We start from the raw sequence: 26,286 nt of genomic DNA, 5'->3' as shown, positions 1-26,286 counted from the left end.
AGTGACTATTCTGAACAAAAAGGTTCACATGAGTTCATGGGGCGGAAAAAAAGATATGCCATTACAAATGTAACAGCAGAGGAGGTGAATTGGTCAAGAATGGGCGAACCCGAATAGTAAAGCTAAGCTTCTGTAACGAACACCTACTGTTCAGGCACATACATCACCAGGAAGTCCGTGTTACTGTTTGGGTTCGGCCCCCGATCGCCGGGTGTTTGTCGCGCTGTCATGTGCATGATAGCGCGGCAAACCTCTTCTGATCGGCGGTAAAATCATTACCGCTGCTCCTGCTCCCACTTTTATTTGCGGCAGCTGATGGGAGCAGTTGTTCCATCTGCTGACACCAGTGACCGGAGGTAAACTTTATACCGCCGAGCACAGCTTCACGCTGTCTTTTTTTTGACGGCGTGGGAATCATGGCTGTCTGACCGGCGGTATGAGTTTGCTGCGCTGTCATGCACATTGCAACGTGGCAAACACTGGATGTTCGGTCCCTCCATTCAAGTGAATGGGGTTCGGGTCTGGGTAATGTTTTGGTACCTGAACCCAAACTTTTTTGTAAGTGCTCGGCTGAACCTGCCGGACCCGAACATCCAGGTGTCCGCCCATCTCTAGTAAGTAATTGTCAGAGCATTGAGTTTGTAAGACACTGTTTACTTTCACGCTTTGGCCCTTGAGTTAATAGGGTATTGTTCAATTTCACACCTTGGTCAGCCAATGTTTAATTTGCACACATCACCACTTTAATTTAAAATACTGCTGTTTTCACTAAGAATGCAGCAAACCCTGATATCTGCGGGGGGTTTTTTGTTTGTTTTTGCACTTACCCATTGCTTTCTATGGGTGAAAAAACGCTGGAAGTGACATATTGCAGTTCTCAAAAATTCAATAGTTTTCCAATTGTCAGGAAATAAAACGAATGTGTTCATGAGGGTTTTGAAATCTCATAACTTTTGCTGGTACTGTAAAACGCAGCTTAAAATTTGCATTAAAAAAGCATCAAAAGTTTAATTTCCGTGTTTGACCCCCTTTTTATACAGAGCTAGAATTGCAATTCCATAGTGGTGCATGAGCTCTTCATTGTAACCCCCTCCCTATGCTTCTGATTTCATATTGCAAGCAGGAGAATACGGTATATATAGAAACATAGTCTGTTAGAGCCTGCATGGTTCCGTAACAGGGCTGTGTGCCCATGATCTGGAAGTAGCAGCGTTTTGGATGCAGCATATTTTCGCTGTGTTCTATTCGCGCAGGTTAATCCGCATGTGATCAGTGAACCGTGCGGATATACCACATCCAGTACATTCTATTGTGGAAATTTCTGTTGCAAAGGCTAGCGTCTCCGCAAGAGAAATTGACATGCTGTGGATCAGAAAGACATTTTTACTTTCAGGCCATGTGCACACGTTCAGTATTTTTCGCGGTTTTTTTGCTATAAAAACGTGATAAAAACGCGAAAAAAACGCTTACATAATATGCCTCCTATTATTTACAGTGTATTCCACATTTCTTGTGCAAATGTTGCATTTTTTTCCACGAAAAAAATCGCATCGTGGAAAAAAAAGCAACATGTTCATTAAATTTGCGGAATTGCGGGGGTTACGCACACCTAGGAGTGCATTGATCTGCTTACTTCCCGCACGGGGCTGTGCACACCATGCGGGAAGTAAGCAGATTATGTGCGGTTGGTACCTAGGGTGGAGGAGAGGAGACTCTCCTCCACGGACTGGGCACCATATAATTGGTAAAAAGAATTAAAATAAAAAATAGTCATATACTCACCATCGATGGCCCCCGGAGTCTTCCCGCCTCTCATCGGTGCATGCTGCCTCTTCCGTTCCTATAGATGGTGTGTGTGAAGGACCTGCGATGAGGAGATCGGCTGTCTGCAGGTGAGTATAACCATTTTTTTAATTTTTTTTATTATTTTTAAACATTCTATCTTTTACTATTGATGCTGCATAGGCAGCATCTATAGTAAAAAGTTGGTCACACTTGTCAAACACTATGTTTGACAAGTGTGACCAACCTGTCAATCAGTTTTCCAAGCGATGCTACAGATCACTTGGAAAACTTTAGCATTCTGCAAGCTAATTACGCTTGCAAAATGCTAAAAAAAACCCGCGGATTTCTTGCAGAAAATTTCCGGTTTTCTTCAGGAGATTTCTGCAAGAAATCCTGACGTGTGCACATACCCTCACTTTTACTGTTGCCATAAACAATAGCTGAGTGTTGGATGAACCAAGTGTTTCTGCACAACTGGCCAACTATATGAAGAGTTGTGACTTGCCCCAACACCTACCATCGGGGGGCTGGAGGTAGGGCAGATAAAGTCATGAGAAATAGGCCCCCAGCAGAGGTGTTGGGCATTGGCTTTCCCACCTCTCCCCAATAATAACACAGGCGTGCCTGTGTAGTCTACCGGACATGAAACGGACATGATTCCTTCATATTAGTTTTTTCCTTTTATAGATTTCTCCAAGGTATGAGTGTGTGGTGGGGGGAGGAGGTTGGTGGCTTATCTCTCTGGCCACACTGATAATGTATCCTGATTATACCTTGTCATTTAATTCACTTTTGTCCTAGAAGAACAGTAAATTAAAGTGATTGCCCAGGCATCTAAAGGCCCCGTCACACATAGCGATTTACCAACGATCACGACCAGCGATACGACCTGGCCGTGATCGTTGGTAAGTCGCTGTGTGGTCGCTGGGGAGCTGTCACACAGACCGCGCTCTCCAGCGACCAACGATCAGGGGAACGACTTCGGCATCGTTGAAGACAGTTTCAACTATGCCGAAGTCCCCCTGCAGCACCCGGGTAACCAGGGTAAACATCGGGTTACTAAGTGCAGGGCCACGCTTAGTAACCCGATGTTTACCCTGGTTACCAAAAAAACAAACAGTACATACTCACCATCTGATGTCCGTCAGGTCCCTTGCCGTCTGCTTCCTGCTCTGACTGAGTGCCGCCGTACAGTGAGAGCAGAGCGCAGCGGTGACGTCACTGCTGTGCTGTGCTCTCACTTTACGGCCGGCAGTCAGTCAGAGCAGGAAGCAGACGGCAAGGGACCTGACGGACATCAGATGGTGAGTATGTACTGTTTTTTTTTTTTTTTACATTTACGCTGGTAACCAGGGTAAACATCGGGTTACTAAGCGCGGCCCTGCGCTTAGTAACCCGATGTTTACCCTGGTTACCAGTGAAGACATCGCTGGATCGGTGTCACACACACCGATTCAGCGATGTCAGCGGGACCTCAACGACCAAAAAAAGGTCCAGGCCATTCCGACACGACCAGCGATCTCGCAGCAGGGGCCGGGTCGCTGGTGGGTCATTCCATGTCAAGTGAACCAATGATTTTTACCACTATATTTTTAATTCTTTTGAGATTTTGTTATTTGGTAATAGTGTGTCAGAGAATGCAAAATGTGAAGAAAAAAAAATTCTAGATTTTTTTTATTTTTGATTGATTTTCAAAGTTCGGAAAGTGCGAATTTCGGTGTTGCCTGCCTTTACATTTCTCCCCATAACTCAGGCTAGAAAAGAGATAGAGAAACAAAATAAACACCATTCTACTCAGAACTGTACAGGCTTTCACAAGATATGTCACAAGAGTATCTTTAATAATATTTTACCTATGCGAACGCAAGCGTAAAACGCATTTCCGAAAAAAAACGTTTAATTAAAAAATTTAAAAAACTGCACATGTGCCTGTTATGGTCCTACCCACATCTGTACCAAAATACAAGCTGGGATCGTGATGGGATCATATTTAAAAAAATAAAACTATTAGTGTCAGTTCAAAAATCTTGATTTCAGGTCTGTTCAGCCTGTGGTGTAGAAGTGTGGGGTCCATATTTCCCAAATAATCCATGATTGCTAGATATTACGGTATTATTTTATTATGTTACAGAGTATTAGAAGCAGGAGAGGACAGAGGAGAAGCTTTGTTAGGGCTGAGAATGACCAGGGGTAGACGGTGACTGCAGAGCAGATGACAGACCGGCAGCTCGGGCCTCCAGAGGCCGTATTCACACCAAATCTTATCACCCAGGCAACTCCTCAAATGTAGGGAGAAAAATATTCTTAACATCCAGTTCATGTATTGTGCAAACCAGGACTACGGGGAGGAGGAGAGTTTGTTATAACATCGGTTACAGGAAGCAGAACCCATCACAGGGATTCAGCAATACCGGGCTGTCATCCCATGTAATGGAAATAAAGACAGTGACGTGCATGACGTGGTAGAAGGCGGCACAAGATCGGCAATGGATGACACAACTGGCTATGTGACCTGTGAATATGATCGGCGCTGGCGGCTACTGGACTCTCCAAAGATTGTGAAAATGAAGACGTAGAAAGGACTTTTCTGCACCTTCTGGTCCAGCGCCGTCCTTTGTGTATCCAAGAAAATCAGACATTGTAAAAGTGAACAAAAATCAGATATAACTCAGGTGGAGCCGAGCACCATGACAGCCGCACATACGCTGACACAGAAGGAAACGGCCATTGCTAGTGAGCGCTTATGGGCAAGATGACATTTCACCCACTAGAAGGGACACATTGATGATAGAAGGCCAGTGTAAAAACCTACTATTAATTGTTTGATTAGTTCATATTTTATAGTACGAGGATTTAACTACTGGACTATTCTTCTTAAACACTTCAGAAATGACATGTTTAGTGATATAGTAGAAAAAAATTGTTCCATGTATAAATAGGTGGTAAAAATATTGGTTCTTTTAATCTTGTTTTTAACATATAATTAGGACGAGACTGTATTTAGAAAATCACACTTGAGGATGTGATCACCTTTTATCTTTTGGCTTGTTCAATGAATTCAGGTTGAAAATGCTGAGCAAGTTGTTATAATGATTAAGATGTATTTATTCTGGCACTTCGGTATTTGTTTTTTGTGTTTCTTTATTGTTACATATAAATGTTGAATGCAATAAGTTGTAATTTGAAAAGAAAAAGGGAAGAAACTCACACAAACATAAAATCAGATGATTCAAGGCTTAAAAAAAAAATACAAATGTGATAGATCCCAAGTTGAATCCCTGTACAAATATAAACAAGGACACAAGTAACACACATGCATGTTTTCACAATTTTAAAACATACGTTTTTTTCAGAATTGCGCATCAAAATGTTTAATTTGATTTCACCAAAACAAAATATGAAGAAACATAGTCTTGTGACATATCAAATGAAAGCTGGTACCGTTCTGAGAAAAATGATGCCTCTCCCACCTCTATATCTTAATTCTAGCCCGAGATATGATAAAAAATGTAAAGCCATACCAGGCCAAAATCTGTGCTTTTTTAAAACTTTAAAAATCTGTAAAAAATTAACTGATGAAGAAAAAAATTCTAAACTTTTAATTTGTAATTAACTAAAGTTGTACTTCATAAAAACAAAAAATAAAAAAAATCTAAAGACGTCAGGTAAAAAAAATATTCATATTTGGATCACTTGATATGGAATGACCCTGGTACGTGTCACACATAGCGAGATCGCTACTGAGGTCGCTGTTGCGTCACAAAACTTGTGACTCAGCAGCGATCTCGCTATGTGTGACGGGGCCTTAATACTGATGGCCTTTCTTTAGGTGCCCTGACAGCCTCTTAAAGGCACTGTCACCAGGTTTATGATGCCCCATTTGAGGGCAGCATACCATAGGGTTGGGGTTCTACTCCTCTCTTGATTCATTTACTGAGTTGCTGTAATTTTCATATAACAATGTTTTATCATCTACAGCTCTGCTAGTTCTCTCCTGGATGATCTCCTGCTATGTGGTCCTCCATATACATGAGTTCTGTCTACCTATTGGTTGGCAGCTTTCTGCCTATGCACAGTGTAGCCTTAAAGCTGTGCTGTGGGCTGGGATAGATGGGCTTCTTGGCAATGAACTCTAAACAGCTGCAGCAAATAAGTGATTTTATCAAAATGACAGCAGTGCTGCAATCGGGGTTCTTGTTCATATCTTATTCTGCTCTCAGTATGAAAGTCCCTTCAAGGAGCGGGGAAACCTTTTTTTAAACACTTACCCTTACCACTTGCCCTGATGTCCACCTAATGTTATCCTCTGTCCTGATCAAGAATGTACAAATTTGATCTCTACTTACTGGTGATCAGGCATCCTATGTGGGCTATTCCTAAAGCCTGGCTAGCTTGGTTGGCCTGGGTGTTCAGGGAACTGATGGGCAGCATATAACGCGGCCTTTCGTCAGGTTATATTTTTGTCCTACATGTAGTTTGTTCTCCAGGAAAGCTCTGTGCTAAAGATGTTCATAGGATTCTATTAGCCCACAGAGTTTCCTTTCCAGGCTGGCATGCAGTACCACCGACAATGAACTCTAGCATGGCAGACAGATTGAGGGCTGATGCCCACTGTATGGTGTCTTGCAGGCATCCTTTTTAAGATAATTGATGAATTTTTCATGCTGTAACTCTAAAATGCCATAATTGCCTGTCGACCAGATTCTGCTTCAATACTGTGGCATCCATAAACTATAATGGTGTCCGTTGATCCATGCCTATTGATTAAACAAATGCTACTAATGCAATGTGTATGTAGCCCTACTCTCATGCTGGGCATCCAGGAGAAATGGTATTAAAAGCACATCTGAATGTGCGGAGCTGCCAGCAACCATGGGCAGAAGTAATGTATTACTGTGTTAAACCAGCTCAATTTTCGTCTCTTCCCACAGGTTTGCGTTTTTGATTTTCAGAGTTTTAAGACTATGCTTAAATGATAGGTATAATTACATGATAGTTATGCTTAGTCACATCACATTGCTTATTTTCATTGCTGCTTTTAATTACCATCTCCTTGTTTTCCAGATGTTCCCATTGCCTGTGGCCAATGGTAAGAGCAGACCTACAACACTGGCCAGTACGCAGTTTGGTGGATCAGGTAATGACATGACTCTTTATAATCACTTTGCCAACTGTGCTTTTCTGTGTTTGTATTGGAATAGTCTGCATTAGTTTTTCACTTTTCGAAAAGTGGACCCAAAATGAAATCTGTAATGTAAAATAAATTTTTGGCTGCCACGCTGACATCACGTTAGACTCCAAACGATTCCTATAAAAATACTGCTTTTGGGGTATATGTGCACAAGACAAGTTTTTCAGGCAGTTTCCACGTGGAAAAGATATCAAAGTGCTCAAAAGATTATACATGTGCATTTCTATGTAAAAACGACTTGTGCGTGCGTTCAGTCTTTGGCTAGACCTTTAATTGCTTCAAGTCTCTAAAAATGCCCAGTGTTTAAAAGTGACCTGACCTTTCTGTAAGCGTTTTTCTCTCAGAAGATGCTCTGTACTTGACAATACAAGTCAATGGAAAAGCTTGAAAGACTCTTGACTGGAGAATTTTGCCGCCTTTTTGCTTGAAAAATCAGTATCAGTTTATTATTCACTGAAGTGTAAAACCTAGTGGAAAACAATAAAAAGTCACAAAAATCGTGGGAAAATACTCCCAAAAGTGCAGGCGGTCAAAACTATCAGGGAAACACTTGGGAAATGACACAGAAGACGCTTCAGGGGGAGGGGAAAAAAAGCCATAGTTTTCTGAAACGTCTTCTGCTTAAACTCGTTAAGTTTGTCTGAGTTTAAAAGTCCTTGTGTGCACCTACCCTAAGGCTATGTGCCCTCGATCCAGAATTAGCAGGGCTTTGGACTTTGGGTATGTTCACTGCATCCAAAGCGCTGCCAGCTATTCAACACAGGTATGTGATCACTGAACTGTGCGGATTCACCGCATCCAATAAGTTCTATGGGTGAAATTTATCTTGCAGAGGCTCGCGTCGTCGCAAGAGAAATAGACATGCTGTGGTCTAGAGAGACGCGTCGCATGTCCATCTCCGCAGGTGATCCACAGGCATTCTGGATGCATAGTGGACATGGATTTCTTGAAATTCCATCCTCTCTGCTGTAACAGCTGGACAAGCACACAGCGTCCAACCCGGAGTGTTTACGGTCTGTGTGCACATACCCTAAAGGTACCGTCACATTAAGCGACGCTGCAGCGATATCGACAACGATGCCGATCGCTGCAGCGTCGCTGTGTGGTCGCTGGAGAGCTGTCACACAGACAGCTCTCCAGCGACCAACGATGCCGAAGTCCCCGGGTAACCAGGGTAAACATCGGGTTACTAAGCGCAGGGCCGCGCTTAGTAACCCGATGTTTACCCTGGTTACCATTGTAAATGTAAAAAAAAAACACACTACATACTCACCTTCTGATGTCCGTCAGGTCCATGGCCGTCTGCTTCCCGCACTGACTGAGCGCCGGCCGGCCGTAAAGCACAGCGTTGACGTCACCGCTGTGCTGTGCTTTACGGCCGGCCGGCGCTCAGTCAGTGCGGGAAGCAGACGGCCATGGACCTGACGGACATCAGAAGGTGAGTATGTAGTGGGTTTTTTTTTTTACATTTACAATGGTAACCAGGGTAAATATCGGGTTACTAAGCGCGGCCCTGCGCTTAGTAACCTGATGTTTACCCTGGTTACCATTGTAAAACATTGCTGGCATCGTTGCTTTTGCTGTCAAACACGACGATACACGCCGATCTGACGACCAAATAAAGTTCTGGACTTTCAGCAACGACCAGCGATATCACAGCAGGATCCTGATCACTGCTGCTTGTCAAACACAACGATATCGCTATCCAGGACGCTGCAACGTCACGGATCGTTATCATTGCAAAGTCGTTTAGTGTGAAGGTACCTTAAGAGTGGAGAACCGCTGTAATTACATGACAACTTTTATAAATACTAGGTGTTAAAAGATAGTTATTAATTTACCATATTTAATCTGTTAAAAATCAGTTTTACCCCTACAACTGCTCCCCCCTCCCCCCCCCCCCCCCAAAAAAAAAGAAAAATTAAAACAACAAAAAAACCAAACAACTGACCACACAACTTGGAGGTTATAAAGGTGGTGACAAAGGTGTTGCTCACCTGTTTTTTCTTTCAAATAATTTCTTACGTTTGAAAGTTTTAATTCTTTAACGTGTACCTCCGATTTGATGCAAAAGTGTACAGTAATGATTTTTCTAAAAATGTTTCTACTGACGTGTCAGCGTGGGCTGTCCGCAGTCTGTGTTGTGGCCTGTTCTTATCTATGCAAAAGGAGAGCGCATTGCATGTATGTCTAGTCTCCTGTATCCAATAAGGGGGCATGACTATGGAATCCCATTATATTCTTACAGCCTTTTCTCTCATACTATCCTAATAGAGCAGCACGAACCATGGCAGAGCTACCATTTTACCATTCTGTCCGGCCATCTGTCCCTCTTACCCATCGCCACTTTTATTTCCAAGATTCGCCTTGCACAGGTTAAATATTGTGATTTATTTTTTTTTTCTCTTTTCATAATAATGCATTTGCTACTCTTCAAAATATTTTAAACATTTTACTTAAGTTTTGTCTGCAAAGAATAAATGAAAGGGATGCTCTAAATGTATACCTCTATGGCATGTCCACGTGGTGTTCTGTAAATGTCTGATGCCGTCCTACCTCTGGATCCACAATGATGTGAAGCACTGGGATCCCACCTGCACGGCTGTTTCTGTAACTCCTATAGAGAAGTAGATGGGGAAAATGTGCAAATGCACGGCCAGCACTTAATTAATTTTTTGGCTTAAAAGTGATGGCTAATGGCAGGTTAAGAGATCCTTGTGCTCCACTTTGCTGTAAGTTTTGTCTCTGGCCCAGGCATTTCAGACAGTTAGGTCATATCATGTGACTATATGCTATAAAAGCATTTTCCGATGCATTTCTGTGATATATTTCTGCCGCGTAAATGGTTTCAATAATGGCGGGCCTCATCATCATTGCAAAAGGTGAAATACACACCGCCATCTGTATAGTACATTTGTTGTGTACAATGATGGCACTGTAAGGCAATGTGCACACGTCCGGAATTGCCACGGAAATTTCCGCAGCAATTCCGGAACTCCCTGCCGCGGGAAAAACGCAGGCGGAATTGGCATGCATTTTCCCGCTAAACACTAGCGTTTTACAAGCGTAATTAGCTTGCAGAATGCTAGCGTTTTCCAAGCGATCTGTAGCATCGCTTGGAAAACTGACAGGTTGGTCACACTTGTCAAACATAGTGTTTGAGAAGTGTGACCAACTTTTTACTATTGATGCAGCCTATGCCGCATCAATAGTAAAAATATATAATGTTAAAAATAATAAAAAAAAATAAAAACGTGATTCTCACCTTCCGGCATCCCCCACAGCCTTCCCGCTCCTTGCGATGCTCCCGGCAACTCCCCTTCCCAATAATGCCTCGCGGCAATGACCCCAGATGACGTAGCATCTCGCGAGACCGCTACATCATCACAGGTCATTGCCCCAAAGCATCCCTGGGAACGGGAGCATCGCGAGGAGAGGGAAGGTTGCAAGGGACGCCGGAAGGTTGAGAATATCACGATTTTTTATTTTATTTTATTTATTTTTTTAACAATTATATAGTTCCCAGGGCCTGCAGGGGAGTCTCCTCTCCTCCACCCTGGGTACCATCCGCACATGATCCGCTTACTTCCCGTTTCCTTCGTTTACTTCGCATTTCATCCAGAAAATGTGGTTTTTGGGGGTTTTTTTTACATCTATTGTCGTCAGTATATCAATTTTGTATGGCAAAGTATTGTACTGGAATGGTGACTTCAACCCACTCTCCCCCCACCCCCTTTTCCAAAATAAAAAAAAAATGCAAATATGTATACCTCTTTTTTTTGTGTGTAACTACTTTGTGATGAGCATCATTTTAAAGGGGTTTTAAAGGCTGAAGATATATTTTTACAGTCAGCTGTGACTGCAGACTTTCTAATCTTTGATTTTCTGCCTTTTTTTCTATTCATGTCTATTTTGCAGTTAATTTAGGCTAGTTTCACACTAGCGTTTACCTGATCTGCGGCGGGCTGCGGACTTCCTCCGTGAAGCCCTGCCGCTAGCTCCACCTACTTCTGCATGCGGCCTGTGTACCTATATTTAACATTAGGTACGCAGGTCGTGCCGCAGTATGCGGATGGTGCCGCATGCGTCGTTTTGACGATGCGGCGACCATCATAGACGCAGCCATGTAGCTTTTTTTTTTTCCGCATCATCAAAACGACGCATGCGGCACCATCCGCATACTGCGGCACGACCTGCGTACCTAATGTTAAATATAGGTACACAGGCCACATGCAGAAGTAGGCGGAGCTAGCGGTGGAGGGGGGGCGGGGCTTCACGGAGGAAGTCCGCAGCCCGCCGCAGATCAGGTAAACGCTAGTGTGAAACTAGCCTTAAAAACGTGTTTGTTTTTTTTTATTATTATTCCATAGAAATTATTTGATTTTTTCGCGTATTTTGCAATAGCTTTTTCTGGCATTAGTCGTAACTGACCTGCTTAAAAAAAGATTGAAAAAAAAAAAAAAAAGAAAAATTGTATTTATTGAATGTACTGTTGAAGTGGTTTTCACAAGTTACCAAATGTTTTTGCAAAAAGCATTTTTTTTTTTCTGTGGGAAAAAAAAAAAATGCTGCAAATAGATGTCTGTGAGCTAAAGGAAATCATTAAACACATAAGCTGCACAGGCTTTTTTTGACTTTTTTTTTCACATTTTTGGCCATTTTTTCCCCCTACATTACCAGATGCAACACAATTCCCCCCCCTCCCCACCCCCCAAAAAAAACACAGGTGTAAAGGAACCCTTGGATTGCGTTCCCATGGGACTTTTTTTTTCTTCTGCATATGCTTCTAGCTTGTTTAGCCAATTGAGAGCACAATACCATTTGGAAAAAAGCGCTGATTTTCCTTCTGGATTTTTAGACTGAAAATCCGCTGTGTCTTGCAGTAATAGCACTATGGATGAGATGCACACAGTACAGAGAATAATCCTTTGTAATGCATGGCTTAGCGGTTCCTTAAGGGAAGTCCTCCGTGGCAACTGTCCCATAGGAACACATCCCAAAATCTGAAAATTCAAATCAAATTCGCATTTAATGTGGTAAAAGAATAGAGATATTAATGTGTGCAATATCGCCAAGCCCCGCTATCAGGTTTCAGGATGGTGTGGGGATAGCAGCTTAACCCCTTCCCGACCCATGACGCCACGTAGGCGTCATGAAAACCCGTGCCAATCCGACCCATGACGCCTATGTGGCGTCATGGAGTGATCGCGTCCCTGCAGATCGGGTGAAAGGGTTAACTCCAATTTCACCCGATCTGCAGGGACAGGGGGAGTGGTACTTCAGCCCAGGGGGGGTGGCTTCACCCCCCGTGGCTACGATCGCTCTGATTGGCTGTTGAAAGTGAAACTGCCAATCAGAGCGATTTGTAATATTTCACCTAAAAAAACTGGTGAAATATTACAATCCAGCTATGGCCGATGCTGCAATATCATCGGCCATGGCTGGAAACCCTGATGTGAGCCCCCCCCCAAGCCACCGATCTGTCCCGTAGTCCCCTCCGTCCTGTGCTTCGCTCCCCCGTCCTCCTGTCCGCTCCCCCCGTGCTCCTATGCCACCCCCCTGTGCTCCGACGCCCCCCCGTGCCCCGATCTCCCCCCCCCCCCCCCCCCTTATACTTACCGAGGCTCCCGGTGCCCGTCCGTCTTCTCCATGGGCGCCGCCATCTTCCATATTGGCGGGCGCATGCGCAGTGCGCCCGCCGAATCGGCCGGCAGATTCGATACAAGTACATTTTGATCGCTGTGATAGGTTCTATCACAGCGATCAAAATAAAAAAATAATAAATAACCCCCCCCTTTATCACCCCCATAGGTAGGGACAATAATAAAAAAAGAAAATATTTTTTTTTTCTTTTTCCACTAGGGTTAGGGTTAGAAGTAGGGTTAGGGTTAGGGCATGTGCACACAGTGCGGATTTGGCTGCGGATCCACAGCGGATTGGCCGCGGATCCGCAGCGGATTGGCCACTGCGAATTCGTAGCAGTTTTCCATGAGGTTTACAGTACCATGTAAACCTATGGAAAACCAAATCCGCTGTGCCCATGGTGCGGAAAATTCCGTGCGGAAACGCTGCGTTGTATTTTCCGCAGCATGTCAATTCTTTGTGCGAATTCCGCAGCGTTTTACACCTGTTCCTCAATAGGAATCCGCAGGTGAAATCCGCACAAAAAAACACTGGAAATCCGCTGTAAATCCGTAGGTAAAACGCAGTGCCTTTTACCTGCAGATTTTTAAAAAATCGTGCGGAAAAATCTCACACGAATCCGCAACGTGGGCACATAGCCTTAGGGTTAGGGTTGGAATTAGGGCTAGGGTTGGAAATAGGGTTAAGATTAGGCTTGTGGTTAGGGTTACGGATAGGGTTAGGGGTGTGTTGGGGTTACAGTTGTGGTTAGGGTTAGGGTTGGGATTAGGGTTAGGATTAGGGTTAGGGTTGGGATTAGGGTTACGGCTGTGTTGGGGTTGGGTTGTGGTTAGGGTTGTGATTAGGGTTATGGCTACAGTTGGGGTTAGCGTTGAAGTTAGAATTGAGGGGTTTCCACTGTTTAGGCACATCAGGGGTCTACAAACGAAACATGGCGCCACCATTGATTCCAGCCAATCTTGCGTTCAAAAAGTCAAATGGTGCTCCCTCCCTTCCAAGCCCTGACGTGCGCCCAAACAGTGGTTTACCCCCACATATGGGGTACCAGTGTACTCAGGACAAACTGGGCAACAACGATTGGGGTCCAATTTCTCCTGTTACCCTTGCAAAAATAAAAAATTACTTGCTGAAACATAATTTTTGAGGAAAGAACAATTATTTTTTATTTTCACGGCTCTGCGTTATAAACTTCTGTGAAACACTTGGGGGTTGAAAGTGCTCACCACACATCTAGATAAGTTCCTTGGGGGGTCTAATTTCCAAAATGGGGTCACTTGTGGGGTGTTTCTACTGTTTAGGCACATCAGGGGCTCTGCAAATGCAACATGACGCCCGCAGACCATTCCATCAAAGTCTGCATTTCAAATGTCACTACTTCCCTTCTGAGCCCTGACGTGCGCCCAAACAGTGGTTTACCCCCACATATGGGGTATCAGCGTACTCAGGAGAAACTGGACAACAACTTTTGGGGTCAAATTTCTCCTGTTACCCTTGGGAAAATAAAAAAATTCTGGGCTAAAAAAATATTTGAGGAAAGGAATTACATTTATTATTTTCACGGCTCTGTGTTATAAACTTCTGTGAAGCACTTGGGGGTTTAAAGTGCTCACCACACATCTAGATTAGTTCCTTGGGAGGTCTAGTTTCCAAAATGGGGTCACTTGTGGGGGAGCTCCAATGTTTAGGCACACAGGGGCTCTCCAAACGCGACATGGTGTCCGCTAATGATTGGAGCTAATTTTCCATTCAAAAAGCCAAATGGCGTGCCTTCCCTTCCGAGCCCTGCCGTGCGCCCAAACAGTGGTTTACCCCCACATATGGGGTATCATCGTACTCAGGACAAACTGGACAACAACATTTGGGGTCCAATTTCTCCTATTACCCTTGGGAAAATAAAAAATTCCGGGCTAAAAATCATTTTTGAGGAAAGAAAAATAATTTTTTATTTTCACGGCTCTGCGTTATAAACTTCTGTGAAGCACCTGGGGGTTTTAAGTGCTCACTATGCATCTAGATAAGTTCCTTGGGGGTCTAGTTTCCAAAATGGGGTCACTTGTAGGGGAGCTCCATTGTTTAGGCACACGGGGGCTCTCCAAACGCGACATGGTGTCCGCTAAAGATTGGAGCCAATTTTTCATTCAAAAAGTCAAATGGCGCTCCTTTCCTTGCGAGCCCTGCCGTGCGCCCAAACAGTGGTTTACCCCCACATATGAGGTATCAGCGAACTCAGGACAAATTGGACAACATCGTTCGTGGTCCAGTTTCTCCTCTTACCCTTGGGAAAATAAAAAAATTATTGCTAAAAGATCATTTTTGTGACTAAAAAGTTAAATGTTCATTTTTTACTTCCATGTTTCTTCTGCTGCTGTGAAACACCTGAAGGGTTAATAAACTTCTTGAATGTGGTTTTGAGCACCTTGAGGGGTGCAGTTTTTAGAATGGTGTCACTTTTGGGTATTTTCAGCCATATAGAACCCTCAAAAAGACTTCAAATGTGAGGTGGTCCCTAAAAAAAATGGTTTTGTAAATTTTGTTGTAAAAATGAGAAATCACTGGTCAAATTTTAACCCTTAACTTCCTAGCAAAAAATAAATTTGTTTCCAAAATTGTGCTGATGTAAAGTAGGCATGTGGGAAATGTTATTTATTCACTATTTTGTGTCACATAACTCTCTGGTTTAACAGAATAAAAATTCAAAATGTGAAAATTGCAAAATTTTCAAAATTTTCGCCAAATTTCTGTTTTTTTCACAAATAAACTCAGAAATTATCGACCTAAATTTAACACTAGCATGATGCCCAATATGTCACGAAAAAACAATCTCAGAATCGCTAGGATCCGTTGAAGCGTTCCTGAGTTATTACCTCATAAAGGGACACTGGTCAGAATTGCAAAAAAAGGCCAGGTCATTAAGGCCAAAATAGGCTGGGTCATGAAGGGGTTAAAAGAATATTTTTTGTGAATGAGAATAATGAACAAGCTTTATATTCTTGCAAATGTGTTTTTTTTTTTTTTTGTTTTTTTTTCATATTGGGAGCAAAAATTTGTGTAATTTTTTTTCCCAGATTATGGAAGTAGAATATATAGTATACCGTAGCTTATTCACGTGCATTAGATGCACAATGTTAGCGGATTTACCGTAATTCCCTCTTCAACATCCGCCATACTTGCACAGCACAAACTAGGTGCAGCGGTATGGTGGAAGGCGCTAACCCTGCACTATACCCAGCACATGTTGGCTGTTACACTAATGCATCAAGCCCCTGTCACTCAGCGGCATTTAAGTCATGCAGTCCACATGGTTGTGCAATTACTTGCAGGCCTTGGCCCCCCCACTCGTGTGATCAAGGGTAACAATGGCTTTCCATCTCTGCCGGGGGCCTGCTTTGTAGCCGAGCAACTTATAGGCTTCATAGGAGGCTGTGTTTCTCTATTTACTGCATTATATATTTAACCCCTTCACCCCCGGAGCTTTTTTCGTTTTCGTTTTTCGCTCCCCTCCTTCCCAGAACCATAACTTTTTTATTTTTCCGTCAATATGGCCATGTGAGGTCTTATTTTTTGCGGGACGGGATGTACTTTTGAACGATACCATTTGTTTTACCATGCCGTGTAACAGAAAACGGGAAAAAAATTCCAAGTGTGATGAAATTGCAAAAAAAGTGCAATCTCACACTGGTTTTTTGTTTGGCTTTTTTGCTAGGTTCACCATATGCTAAAACTAACCTGCCATTATGATTCTCCAGGTCATTACGAGTTCATAGACCTCTAACATGTCTAGGTTATTTTTTTATCTAAGTGGTGGAAAAAAATTCCAAAGTTTGCAAAAAAAAAAAAAAATTGCGTGATTTTCCGATACCCGTAGCGTCTCCATATTTCGTGATCCGGGGTCAGGTGAGGGCTTATTTTTTGCGTGCCGAGCTGATGTTTTTAATGATACCATTTTGGTGTAGATACGTTCTTTTGATCGCCCGTTATTGCATTTTAATGCAATGTCGCGGCGACCAAAAAAACGTAATTTTGGCGTTTTGATTTTTTTTCTCGCTACACCATTTAGCGGTCAGGTTAATCCTTTGTTTTTATTGATAGATCGGGCGATTCTGAACGCGGCGATACCAAATATGTGACTGAAACAAAAAAAGAAAACCAAATATGTGTAGGTTTGATTTTTATTTTGATTGGGGCGAAAGGGGGGTGATTTAAACTTTTATATATTTTTTATTTTTAAACACTTTTTTTAAATTTTGGCATGCTTCAATAGCCTCCATAGGAGGCTAGAAGCATGCACAACACGATCGCCTCTGCTACATAGAGGTGAAGTACAGATCACCTCTATGTAGTAGAAATGGTCGTGTACTTTGAACGCCGACCACAGGGTGGCGCTCAAAGCATTCGGCCATCAACAACCATAGAGGTCTCAAGGAGACCTCTGGTTGTTATGGCAATGCACCGCTGACCCCCGATCATGTGACGGGGGTCAGCGGTGCGAGCACTTCCGGCCGCGCGTCCGGGAGCGCCAGTTAAATGCCGCTGTCAGCGCTTGACGGCGGCATTTAACTAGTTAATGGGCGCGGGCGGATCGCGATTCCGCTCGCGCTCATTGCGCGCACATGTCAGCTGTACAAAACAGCTGACATGTCGCGGCTTTAAGGTGGGCTCACCGCCGGAGCCCACCTTAAAGCAGGGGATCTGCCAGCTGACGGAATAGTACGGGGTTAATGTGCTCAGCATAAATGAGTACACCCCCTTTTGAAAAATACGATTGTTATCAATATCTCACCGAATACAAGAACAACTTCGAAAATTTGGATAAGACTTGTGCTTCATAGAACATTACCAACCTTAGGTTAAAAAATGTAATTTTCATTACAAAATCTTCAGTTCTATTCAAATTTGTTGATGGAAAAATGAATACATCTCAGATCAAAAACTACATCTAGAATTTTGTATTTGTTAAAGACTGCACCGAGTCTTCTAGGCATGAAATGAGCTCGTTGGCGACACATTGCAACATCTTATTTTTGATTTCTAAAGAACGAGTGCTTTTACCGCCTTTGTGACTGTTTCACCATTACAGCTTCATCCAGGGGCACGACTTCAGCTACCTCACTTCCACGGAAATCTTGCTAATAAAATCAAAAATTTATGTAAACTGTCCAAAGGGCCTTGTTTTAGGTTTTAAAAACTAGAAACCTACCAGAACCATTTCAAAGTTATCATACCATTTGCTCACCGGTCATTGTAGTTTATGATCAAAGCATCATATTTACACCATAAATGTATCAATAAAAATATTTATAATCTCACTAGCTGTTGACTGAAAAATAGTTAGGGGTTGTAGAAAATGGCGACACAAGCCAAGTTTTATGTATTTCTAACAGATTTCTGAGCGTGGTTCCCCCCCCACCTTTTTAAAGGGAGCTATTATTATGGGCATACAGGTAATAGAATGGTTAAAGGGAACCTGTCACCACGTTTTTGGAAGATGGGATAAAAATAGCGTTAAATAGGGGCAGAGGTGGGCGTTACATTAGTGTGTGTGTTATGCGTTTATTACCCACCTAAGTTGCCGAAATAACTTTGCAAAGTCTCCGTTTTCGCCTGTCAATCAGGCTGGTCAGGTCGCATGGGCGTTGTCTTACCCCAGATTTGGCGTAGTTTTCCGTTGGTGGCGTAGTGGTGTGCGCATGCCCAAAGTCCGGAATCCTCTTCCAGGGGATTTAAAATAGCGCGGTGTTCGTTATTGCATTGGTGATCGGTGGGCGCGGCCATCTTCCTTTGGCCGCGCGTGCGCAGAAGCGGCGCTCTGCTGGCCGCGGCTTCAGGAAAATGGCCGCCGCGATATCCATCTGCGCACGCGCGGCATCCCGCGGCCATTTTCCTGAAGCCGCGGCCAGCAGAGCGCCGCTTCTGCGCACGCGCGGCCAAAGGAAGATGGCCGCGCCCACCGATCACCAATGCAATAACGAACACCGCGCTATTTTAAATCCCCTGGAAGAGGATTCCGGACTTTGGGCATGCGCACACCACTACGCCACCAACGGAAAACTACGCCAAATCTGGGTGAAGACACCACGCCCATGTGACCTGACCAGCCTGATTGACAGGCGAAAACGGAGACTTTGCAAAGTTATTTCGGCAACTTAGGTGGGTAATAAACGCATAACACACACACTAATGTAACGCCCACCTCTGCCCCTATTTAACGCTATTTTTATCCCATCTTCCAAAAACGTGGTGACAGGTTCCCTTTAAACCAGTCTGTATGCCTTCTTGAGAAATTAATTTATAATAATTTTTTCTTCGGGGCGTGGGGTGCCTGGAAGAAATCCCTGCCTCCTGACCTTGTTGTAATGGTGCCCCCCTCCCATCAGCTGTTCGGCGCTATAATCCCGTACATCCGCTATGCATGCTTGCGGTTACGCGGATACGGTCAGCCCTCCTATGGGCATTGTCTGCTTTGATCTTCTGCACAGGCATCGGCAGGACTGTGCTACTGCATGGTAGTGAAGACAGGAGGCAGGGAGGAGCCAGGAAGAAATCATTAGCAAATAACATAATTTAATTTCTCAAGATCTTCACCGCAGCTATGAGGCAGACAGACTGGTTTAACCATTCTATTACCTGTATTCCCATAGTAATATATCCAAGTCGTCCAGGGGTGACAGATTTACAAAGAAGCAGAATAAAACTTTGCTCATAGTGTTATAGGACGTGCAGAGAAAGTGGACTACTGAAAACTGCTCCCATAAAGATACCTTTTATTCACTGCAAGTCCCGTTTTTGGGGGCTGGCACGTGTGTTTAGGGCAAAGGCTTGGCATGGTTTCCTGCTGCAGACATCAGTGAGCCTATGATGCTACAGACAGGTTTTATTTGATATTTTTGAGGGGAGAGGGATTATGGAAACAATGTTTTTTTTCTTTTTTGTTTAACCGTATGTATAAACATTAATTTGCTATTTTAAGTGCATATTATTCTAAAAAAAACACTACTTTTTAAAAACGTTTCTAGAAATGCCACATCTCGAGCATGCTGCAGTTCATTACACTGTTTACCCAAACATAGCTCGAATGCCATGTATGTAGATCTTTTCATGTTTTACTAAAAAAAATGTTGTGAAAAAGCCACAGATAAATGATGTTTGAAATCTGCCCAAAGAGACTGTCACTTATCATTTTTAGATGTATTTTTTTTTAACACCCTTGTTAAGAAAAAAGTAAGCAATTCCCATTTCTGTTAGGTAGATTAGCCTCAGTTTCCGCTGTCTGTCCAGCAGTATTGGGATAATGTCCCTTTATTACTGGATATTCTGTTAGCTTGGTGCATATACGGCTGCTCATTAAGCTGAGCAGAGCCGCGCTCCTGCTCCCATATTTGCTATGCACATTTCGCTTCCAACCCCCAACCTCCCTGTTTGCTTTATTTTTTTTTCTCCATTGATTAAAAAACAAGATTTAGCGAGGATGCTTTATGAATATGCATGAGCTGAAGAGATTAATATGCATAATTATGTAAATTGGGTAGCAATTAAACAACCAATTCTTGAGGGTGAGAAAGGGAATGGGGGAGGGTTGCTGGCACAAAAGGCCGATAGTTGAAGGGCATTATGTAGCCTCAGTATTTTGCTGGTTATATGTACAGTTCGGTATAAGCGAGCTGATAATTTGTAATACGCATTTAACAAAATTAATTTTTTCCTCCACAAAGGACAGAAATCATCTGATGTGAAGAATCTGACTGCTGTAAGGTGCTACATGTCAGGTTTTACCAGGGGAAGAGATGGAGATAAAAGGAAAGGGAGGGTTACATTTCTGCAGCAGAAGCACCGAGACCAGTGGGCAGACCATGGCAGCATTTTTTTATCATTGCATAATCTATGCAGAAAACTTGCAACCTGTCAATCATTTCATTCTTAAAGGGATATTGTCCACCTCTATAGACTTGGCCAACATCTAAGATATTTTCATAAGTGACACTAATACGTAATATGTTTTGCAATGTAAGCCCTATATAATATATCTTGCACCACATTGGCCATGCTGTGCATGCTCTCTTAAAGGGATGTTGGCCACCCCTACAGATTGCGACCACATGGTATTAGACTGGTGTGGGCACTGGTATTTTTTTCCTGAGGGCCACATGAGAAACTGACTGTTGTGGAGGGCCAAACCAATAAGCTGAAATAAATTCTGCTCAATATTAATATTAACATTTGAATTATTTTGTATTGCTTTAATATTGAGCCCAATTAAGTATGTTGACATCCCCTTAAATACTGTTTTGAGCCCCACATAGCCTCCCCGTGTCCAGCAGGAGACCCCCATAGCTTCCCCATGTCCAGCCAAACATCCTATACACATGGAAAAAACAAACGCCACATACTAACCTCGCTCCCGTTCCCCCGGCGCTCTGCTCCTCTCTCCGATGCACTGATTCTCCGCAATTCACACCTGACCTGATGAAATTGTCATATTGTCAGCTGTTTCACATGCTCCACCAGTGCTTTCACCGCAGATGCAAACCGTGGTGACAGCCGGTGGTCGGGAGGGCACGGTGCGGCTGGTGTGGCACTGGTTTCAGCCCCTCGGCTGTCTCGGTCCACGGGCCTGACAGGTATAGCCAGAGGGCCGAATGTGGGCGGCGGGCCGCACTTTGCCCAAGTATGGTGTAAGGGAAATACATATATATAATATAGATTTCGCACCACATTCACCCAGTCTAGAGATGGACATCCTTTTATAAGATTTGCTGGGATGCCCATGTAAGCTTGCTGTTTTATATGTGTGTATATGCACATCACTTGTGGATTCACAGCATACTATGTATACAAAGACAACCTAAAAAGAGGAGTAAATGTGATACACAGCCCTAGGCCATGTGCAGACTGATGAATTTATTTTTTATTTTTTTTTAAATGGGCAAGGACAAGTTTTCTAGTGAGGGGGATGAGTTCTTTTTGAGGAGTTTCATTTCATCCAGCAGTTTTAAAGAGTTTTGCAAACCTTTTTTCAGCTTTTTTTTTTTCCTTGAAATGTGTTGTAACTTTATATTTTTTTCAGCCTTGTGATTGTGCAATGACTAGCTTGGACCGCTTTTTTTTTTTTTTTTTTCTTCTTCCTTTCTCTTTTTTCCCCCACAAGGTCTTTTTCAAAACCTGATTACCAATTTACAAAAAACAATAGTGTGTGCTAAAGGAGAACTATTTAAGTCGGTGGTCCCCAACCTTTCTGACCTCGTGAGCCACATCCAGCTCCTGTCCCCCTCACAGTAGTGGCAACCAAAGCCCCCATTACAGGTGTAATGATAACTAAAGCTTTTCCACACAAATTACCCCGAAGCAGTATACCAAGCTCCAGGGGTTCCCACCACATTCAGCATTCTCCCATCACACACTCCCAACACAGTTATATCCAGCTTCAAGCACCTCCTCTGACCGGTAGTATCATCCTGTCTCCAGCAAACCATACTTTAATTATCTCTAAGCCCCCAAGACCAGTAGATGTGTACCCAGATCTGCTCTTCTCTGCAGGCCTACTCACAAAGTTCACCATTTTGAGATGTGCTCTTCATACCAGTTTACTAAATCTGAAGCTAATGCACCAAGCTGGTAGACAGCCGCGAGCCACAGTTCATGGGACCGCGAGCCACATGTGGCTCCTGAGCTACAGGTTGGGGACCCCTGGTTTAACTTATAAGGAGGAATGCCACACTTGAAACAGGAAAGAAAAAGTAGTTTATTCATTAAATAACTTAAAAGAAAAAAATAATTCATGTATTGTGTACCTGAAAATAGGGAATTAATCAGCGCAACAGATGGGTGGGATAGAGATTGGGTGTGTAAGTATGTAGATAATGGTTGACTCAATATCTAATCAACAGTACAAATTGCGATTGTAATTCATGTGTGGAATTAAGTGGCTACAAGTAGATAAAAGAAAAATGTATATACCGATATGTATTTTAGTGCAAGTGCATAATTCTACCACATTTCTTATACTGAATAACATACACCAAAATGGTGGAAATGTAACTGCACGAATATATTATATCAAGGTTGTCATTTTGATTATAATCCCATGAGGGATCTGGTTGCCCAAGTCAGTCACCTGGACACGCGCACTTCTGAGGTGCGTTTCACGTGTTTGCTTCCTCAGGGGAAAACCTGAAGTGGAATGAAAACACTGGGCAAAGAGATTCTAAAAAAGAAATGACTAGGCAGTCTTTCAAGTGTGTGTATTCCGGAGGAGAAAGCGCAATTAGCACTCCTTATACTGTGTACACAGCACTTGAGAAGGCAGAGACGGTAACAAACTGTCCCTGCATTCTCTGAGGAGTACACTTGTGTCACTGCAGAGTAGAATGCGGACTGCCCAGACATTGATCATGTATGGGCAAGCCAAAACCGCATTTTACCTGATGACCCAGTGTTTTGCTTGTTTGTCACTTGATGGGCAACCTTTTTACACTGGCCAATGCTGTGACTGCACCCTTAACCCCTTAATGACCGCCGATACGCCTTTTAACAGCGGCCGCTAAGGGTACTTAAACCATTAATTAACGGCGCTGTGTAAAAAGTGAATAGCGCCCCCCAGAGTCGGATTTTCTCTGGGGTCTCGGTAGCCGAGACCCCAGAGAACATGATTCGGGGGGGTTTTACCGACCCCCGAGTTGCGATCGCCGGTAATTAACTGTTTACCGGCGGTCGCAACAAAAAAAACCAAAAACGCGATTTGCCATTTAATTTCTCTGTTCTCCGATGTGATCGCACATCGGAGGACAGAGAAATAGGGTCCCCGATGGCCCCCAATAGCCCCCCAATACTCACCTATCTCCCCCGGTGTTCCTCGTGGCTCCCGATGGGCGCCGCCATTTTTTTTCCGGGAAAAAAATGGCGGGCGCAGTGCGCCCGGCACCCGGAAGATCTTTGGGGTCTCAGCTGCCGGGGGTAGCCACACGTCGCGTTCATCGTGCACTGGATCCGTTGTGTTTTGGCGGACCGTCGTCACAAAAAAAGTTCAATGTAACCTTTTTTTTGTACGTCGCGTCCGCCATTTCCGCGCATGCGTGGCCGTAACTCTGCCCCCTCCTCCCCAGGACATAGACTGGGCATCGGATGCGTTGAAAAACTGCATCCACTGCCCACGTTGGGCACAATTTTCACTACGTGCGTCGGTACGTCGGGCTGACGCATTGCGACCGCCCCATACCGACGCAAGTGTGAAAGAAGCCTAAGGCTTACTTTCACACTAGCGTCGTACTCGGCCCATCGCAGTGTCGGGCCGACGTACCGACGCTAGCGTTGTAAGCGCCGCACAACGGGTGCAGCGGATGCTGTTTTTTCAACGCATCCGCTGCCCCATTGTGAGGTGCGGGGAGGCGGGGGCGGAGTTCCGGCCGCGCATGTGCGGTCGGAAATGGCGGACACGTCGCACAAAAAAAGTTACATGTAGCGTTTTTTTGTGCCGACGGTCCGCCAAAGCCCGACGCATCCGTCGCACGACGGATGTGACGTGTGGCAATCCGTCGCAATGTGTCGCTAATGCAAGTCAATGGAGAAAAAACGCATCCTGCAAGCACTTTTGCAGGATGCGTTTTTTCTCCAACGACGCATTGTGACGGAAGCCAAAAAACGCTAGTGTGAAAGTAGCCTAACCCTAGCCCTAACCCTAAATTTAGCCCCAACCCCAGCCCTAACCCTAAATTTAGCCCCAACCCTAACCCTAATTTTAGCCCAAACTCGTAATACAAGCAAAAAAGGCATCCTGTGGGCACATTTGCAGGATCCGTTTTTTGTCCAAAACGACGGATTGTGACGGATGCCACACGACGCAAGTGTGAAAGTAGCCTTAGGGTTAGGGTTGGGGCTAAAGTTAGGGCTAGGGTTAGGGTTAAATTTAGGGTTAGGGTTGGGGCTAAAATTAGGGTTAGGGGCTAAAGTTATGGTTAGGGTTGGGGCTAAAGTTAGGGTTAGATTTGGGATTAGGGTTAGGGTTTGGATTAGGGTTGGTATTAGGGTTACGGTTGGGATTAGGGTTACGTTTGGGATTAGGGTTGGGATTAGGGTTAGGGTTGGGATTAGGGTTAAGGTTAGGGTTGGGATTAGGGTTAGGGGTGTACTGGGATTAGGGTTAGGTTTGACTTTAGGGTTGAGATTAGGGTTAGGGGTGTGTTGGATTTAGGGTTTTGATTAGGGTTAGGGTTGAGATTAGGGCTGTTTTGGGGTTAGGGTTGTGATTATCGTTAGGGTTGTGATTAGGATTATGTATCGGGTTGAGATTAGGGTTAGGGGTGTGTTGGAGTTAGGGTTGGAGTTAGAATTGGGGGGTTTCCACTGTTTAGGTACATCAGGGGGTCTCCAAACACGACAGCCAATTTTGCGCTAAAAAAGTCAAATGGTGCTCCCTCCCTTCTGAGCTCTGCCGTGCGCCCAAACAGTGGTTTACCCCCACATATGGGGTACCAGCATACTCAGGACAAATTGGACAACAACTTTTGGGGTCCAATTTCTCTTGTTACCCTTGTGAAAATAAAAACTTGGGGCCTAAAAAATCTTTTTTGTTAAAAAAAATAAATATATTTTTTATTTTCACGACTCTGCATTATAAACTTCTGTGATGCACTTGGGCATTCAAAGTTCTCCCTACACATCTAGATAAGTTCCATAGGGGGTCTAGTTTCCAAAATGGGGTCACTTTTGGGGGGTTTCTACTGTTTAGGCACATCAGGGGCTCTCCAAACGCGACATGGCGTCCGATCTCAATTCCAGTCAATTTTGCATTGAAAAGTCAAATGGCGCTCCTTTGCTTCCGAGCTCAGCCATGCGCCCAAACAGTGGTTTACCCCCACATATGGGGTGTCGGCGTACTCAGGACAAATTGTACAACAACTTCTGGAGTCCATTTTCTCCTGTTACCCTTGGTAAAATAAAAATTTGGAGGCAAAAAGATCATTTTTGTAGAAAAAATGCGATTTATTTTCACGGCTCTACGTTATAAACTTCTGTGAAGTACCTGGGGGTTCAAAGTGCTCACCACACATCTAGATAAGTTCCTTAAGGGGTCTAGTTTCCAAAATGGTGTCACTTGTGGGGGGTTTCCACTGTTTAGGCACATTAGGGGCTTTCCAAACGCGACATGGCGTCCGATCTCAATTCCAGCCAATTCTGCATTGAAACAGTCAAACGGCGCTCCTTCACTTCTAAGCTCTGCGGTGCGCCCAAACAGTGGTTTACCCCCACATATGGGGTATCTGCGTACTCAGGAGAAATTGCACAACAAAATTTTTGGTTAAATTTCTGTTTTTACACTTGTGAAAATTAATAAAAATGGTTCTGAAGTAAAATGTTTGCAAAAAAAAGTTAAATGTTCATTTTTTTCTTCCACATTGTTTCAGTTCCTGTGAAGTACGTAAAGGGTTAATAAACTTCTTGAATGTGGTTTTGAGCAGCTTGAGGGGGGCAGTTTTTAGAATGGTGTCACACTTGGTTATTTTCTATCATATAGACCCCTCAAAATGACTTCAAAGGTGATGTGGTCCCTAAAAAAAACATGGTGTTGTAAAAATGAGAAATTGCTGGTCAACTTTTAACCCTTATAACTCCCTAACAAAAAAAAATTTTGTTTCCAAAATTGTGCTGATGTAAAGTGGAGATGTGGGAAATGTTAT

At 43.7% G+C, this 26,286-nt stretch overlaps 1 protein-coding gene across 8 annotated transcripts in view; it reads left to right on the top strand.

The window, feature by feature from the left end:
- Positions 1 to 26,286, top strand: part of TCF3 (transcription factor 3) — a 131,605-nt gene that overhangs the window by 31,825 nt on the left and 73,494 nt on the right. For all 8 annotated transcript variants that reach the window (XM_077272203.1, XM_077272183.1, XM_077272154.1 and 5 more), the window contains one exon: positions 6,850 to 6,922. In XM_077272203.1, the coding sequence (XP_077128318.1) occupies positions 6,850 to 6,922 (73 nt within the window). The remainder of the gene's footprint in view (positions 1 to 6,849; positions 6,923 to 26,286) is intronic.

Source organism: Ranitomeya variabilis, chromosome 1 (assembly GCF_051348905.1).
Source record: "Ranitomeya variabilis isolate aRanVar5 chromosome 1, aRanVar5.hap1, whole genome shotgun sequence".
Classification (NCBI taxonomy): Eukaryota; Metazoa; Chordata; class Amphibia; order Anura; family Dendrobatidae; genus Ranitomeya; species Ranitomeya variabilis.
This window is presented reverse-complemented; position numbering and strand designations above follow the sequence as displayed.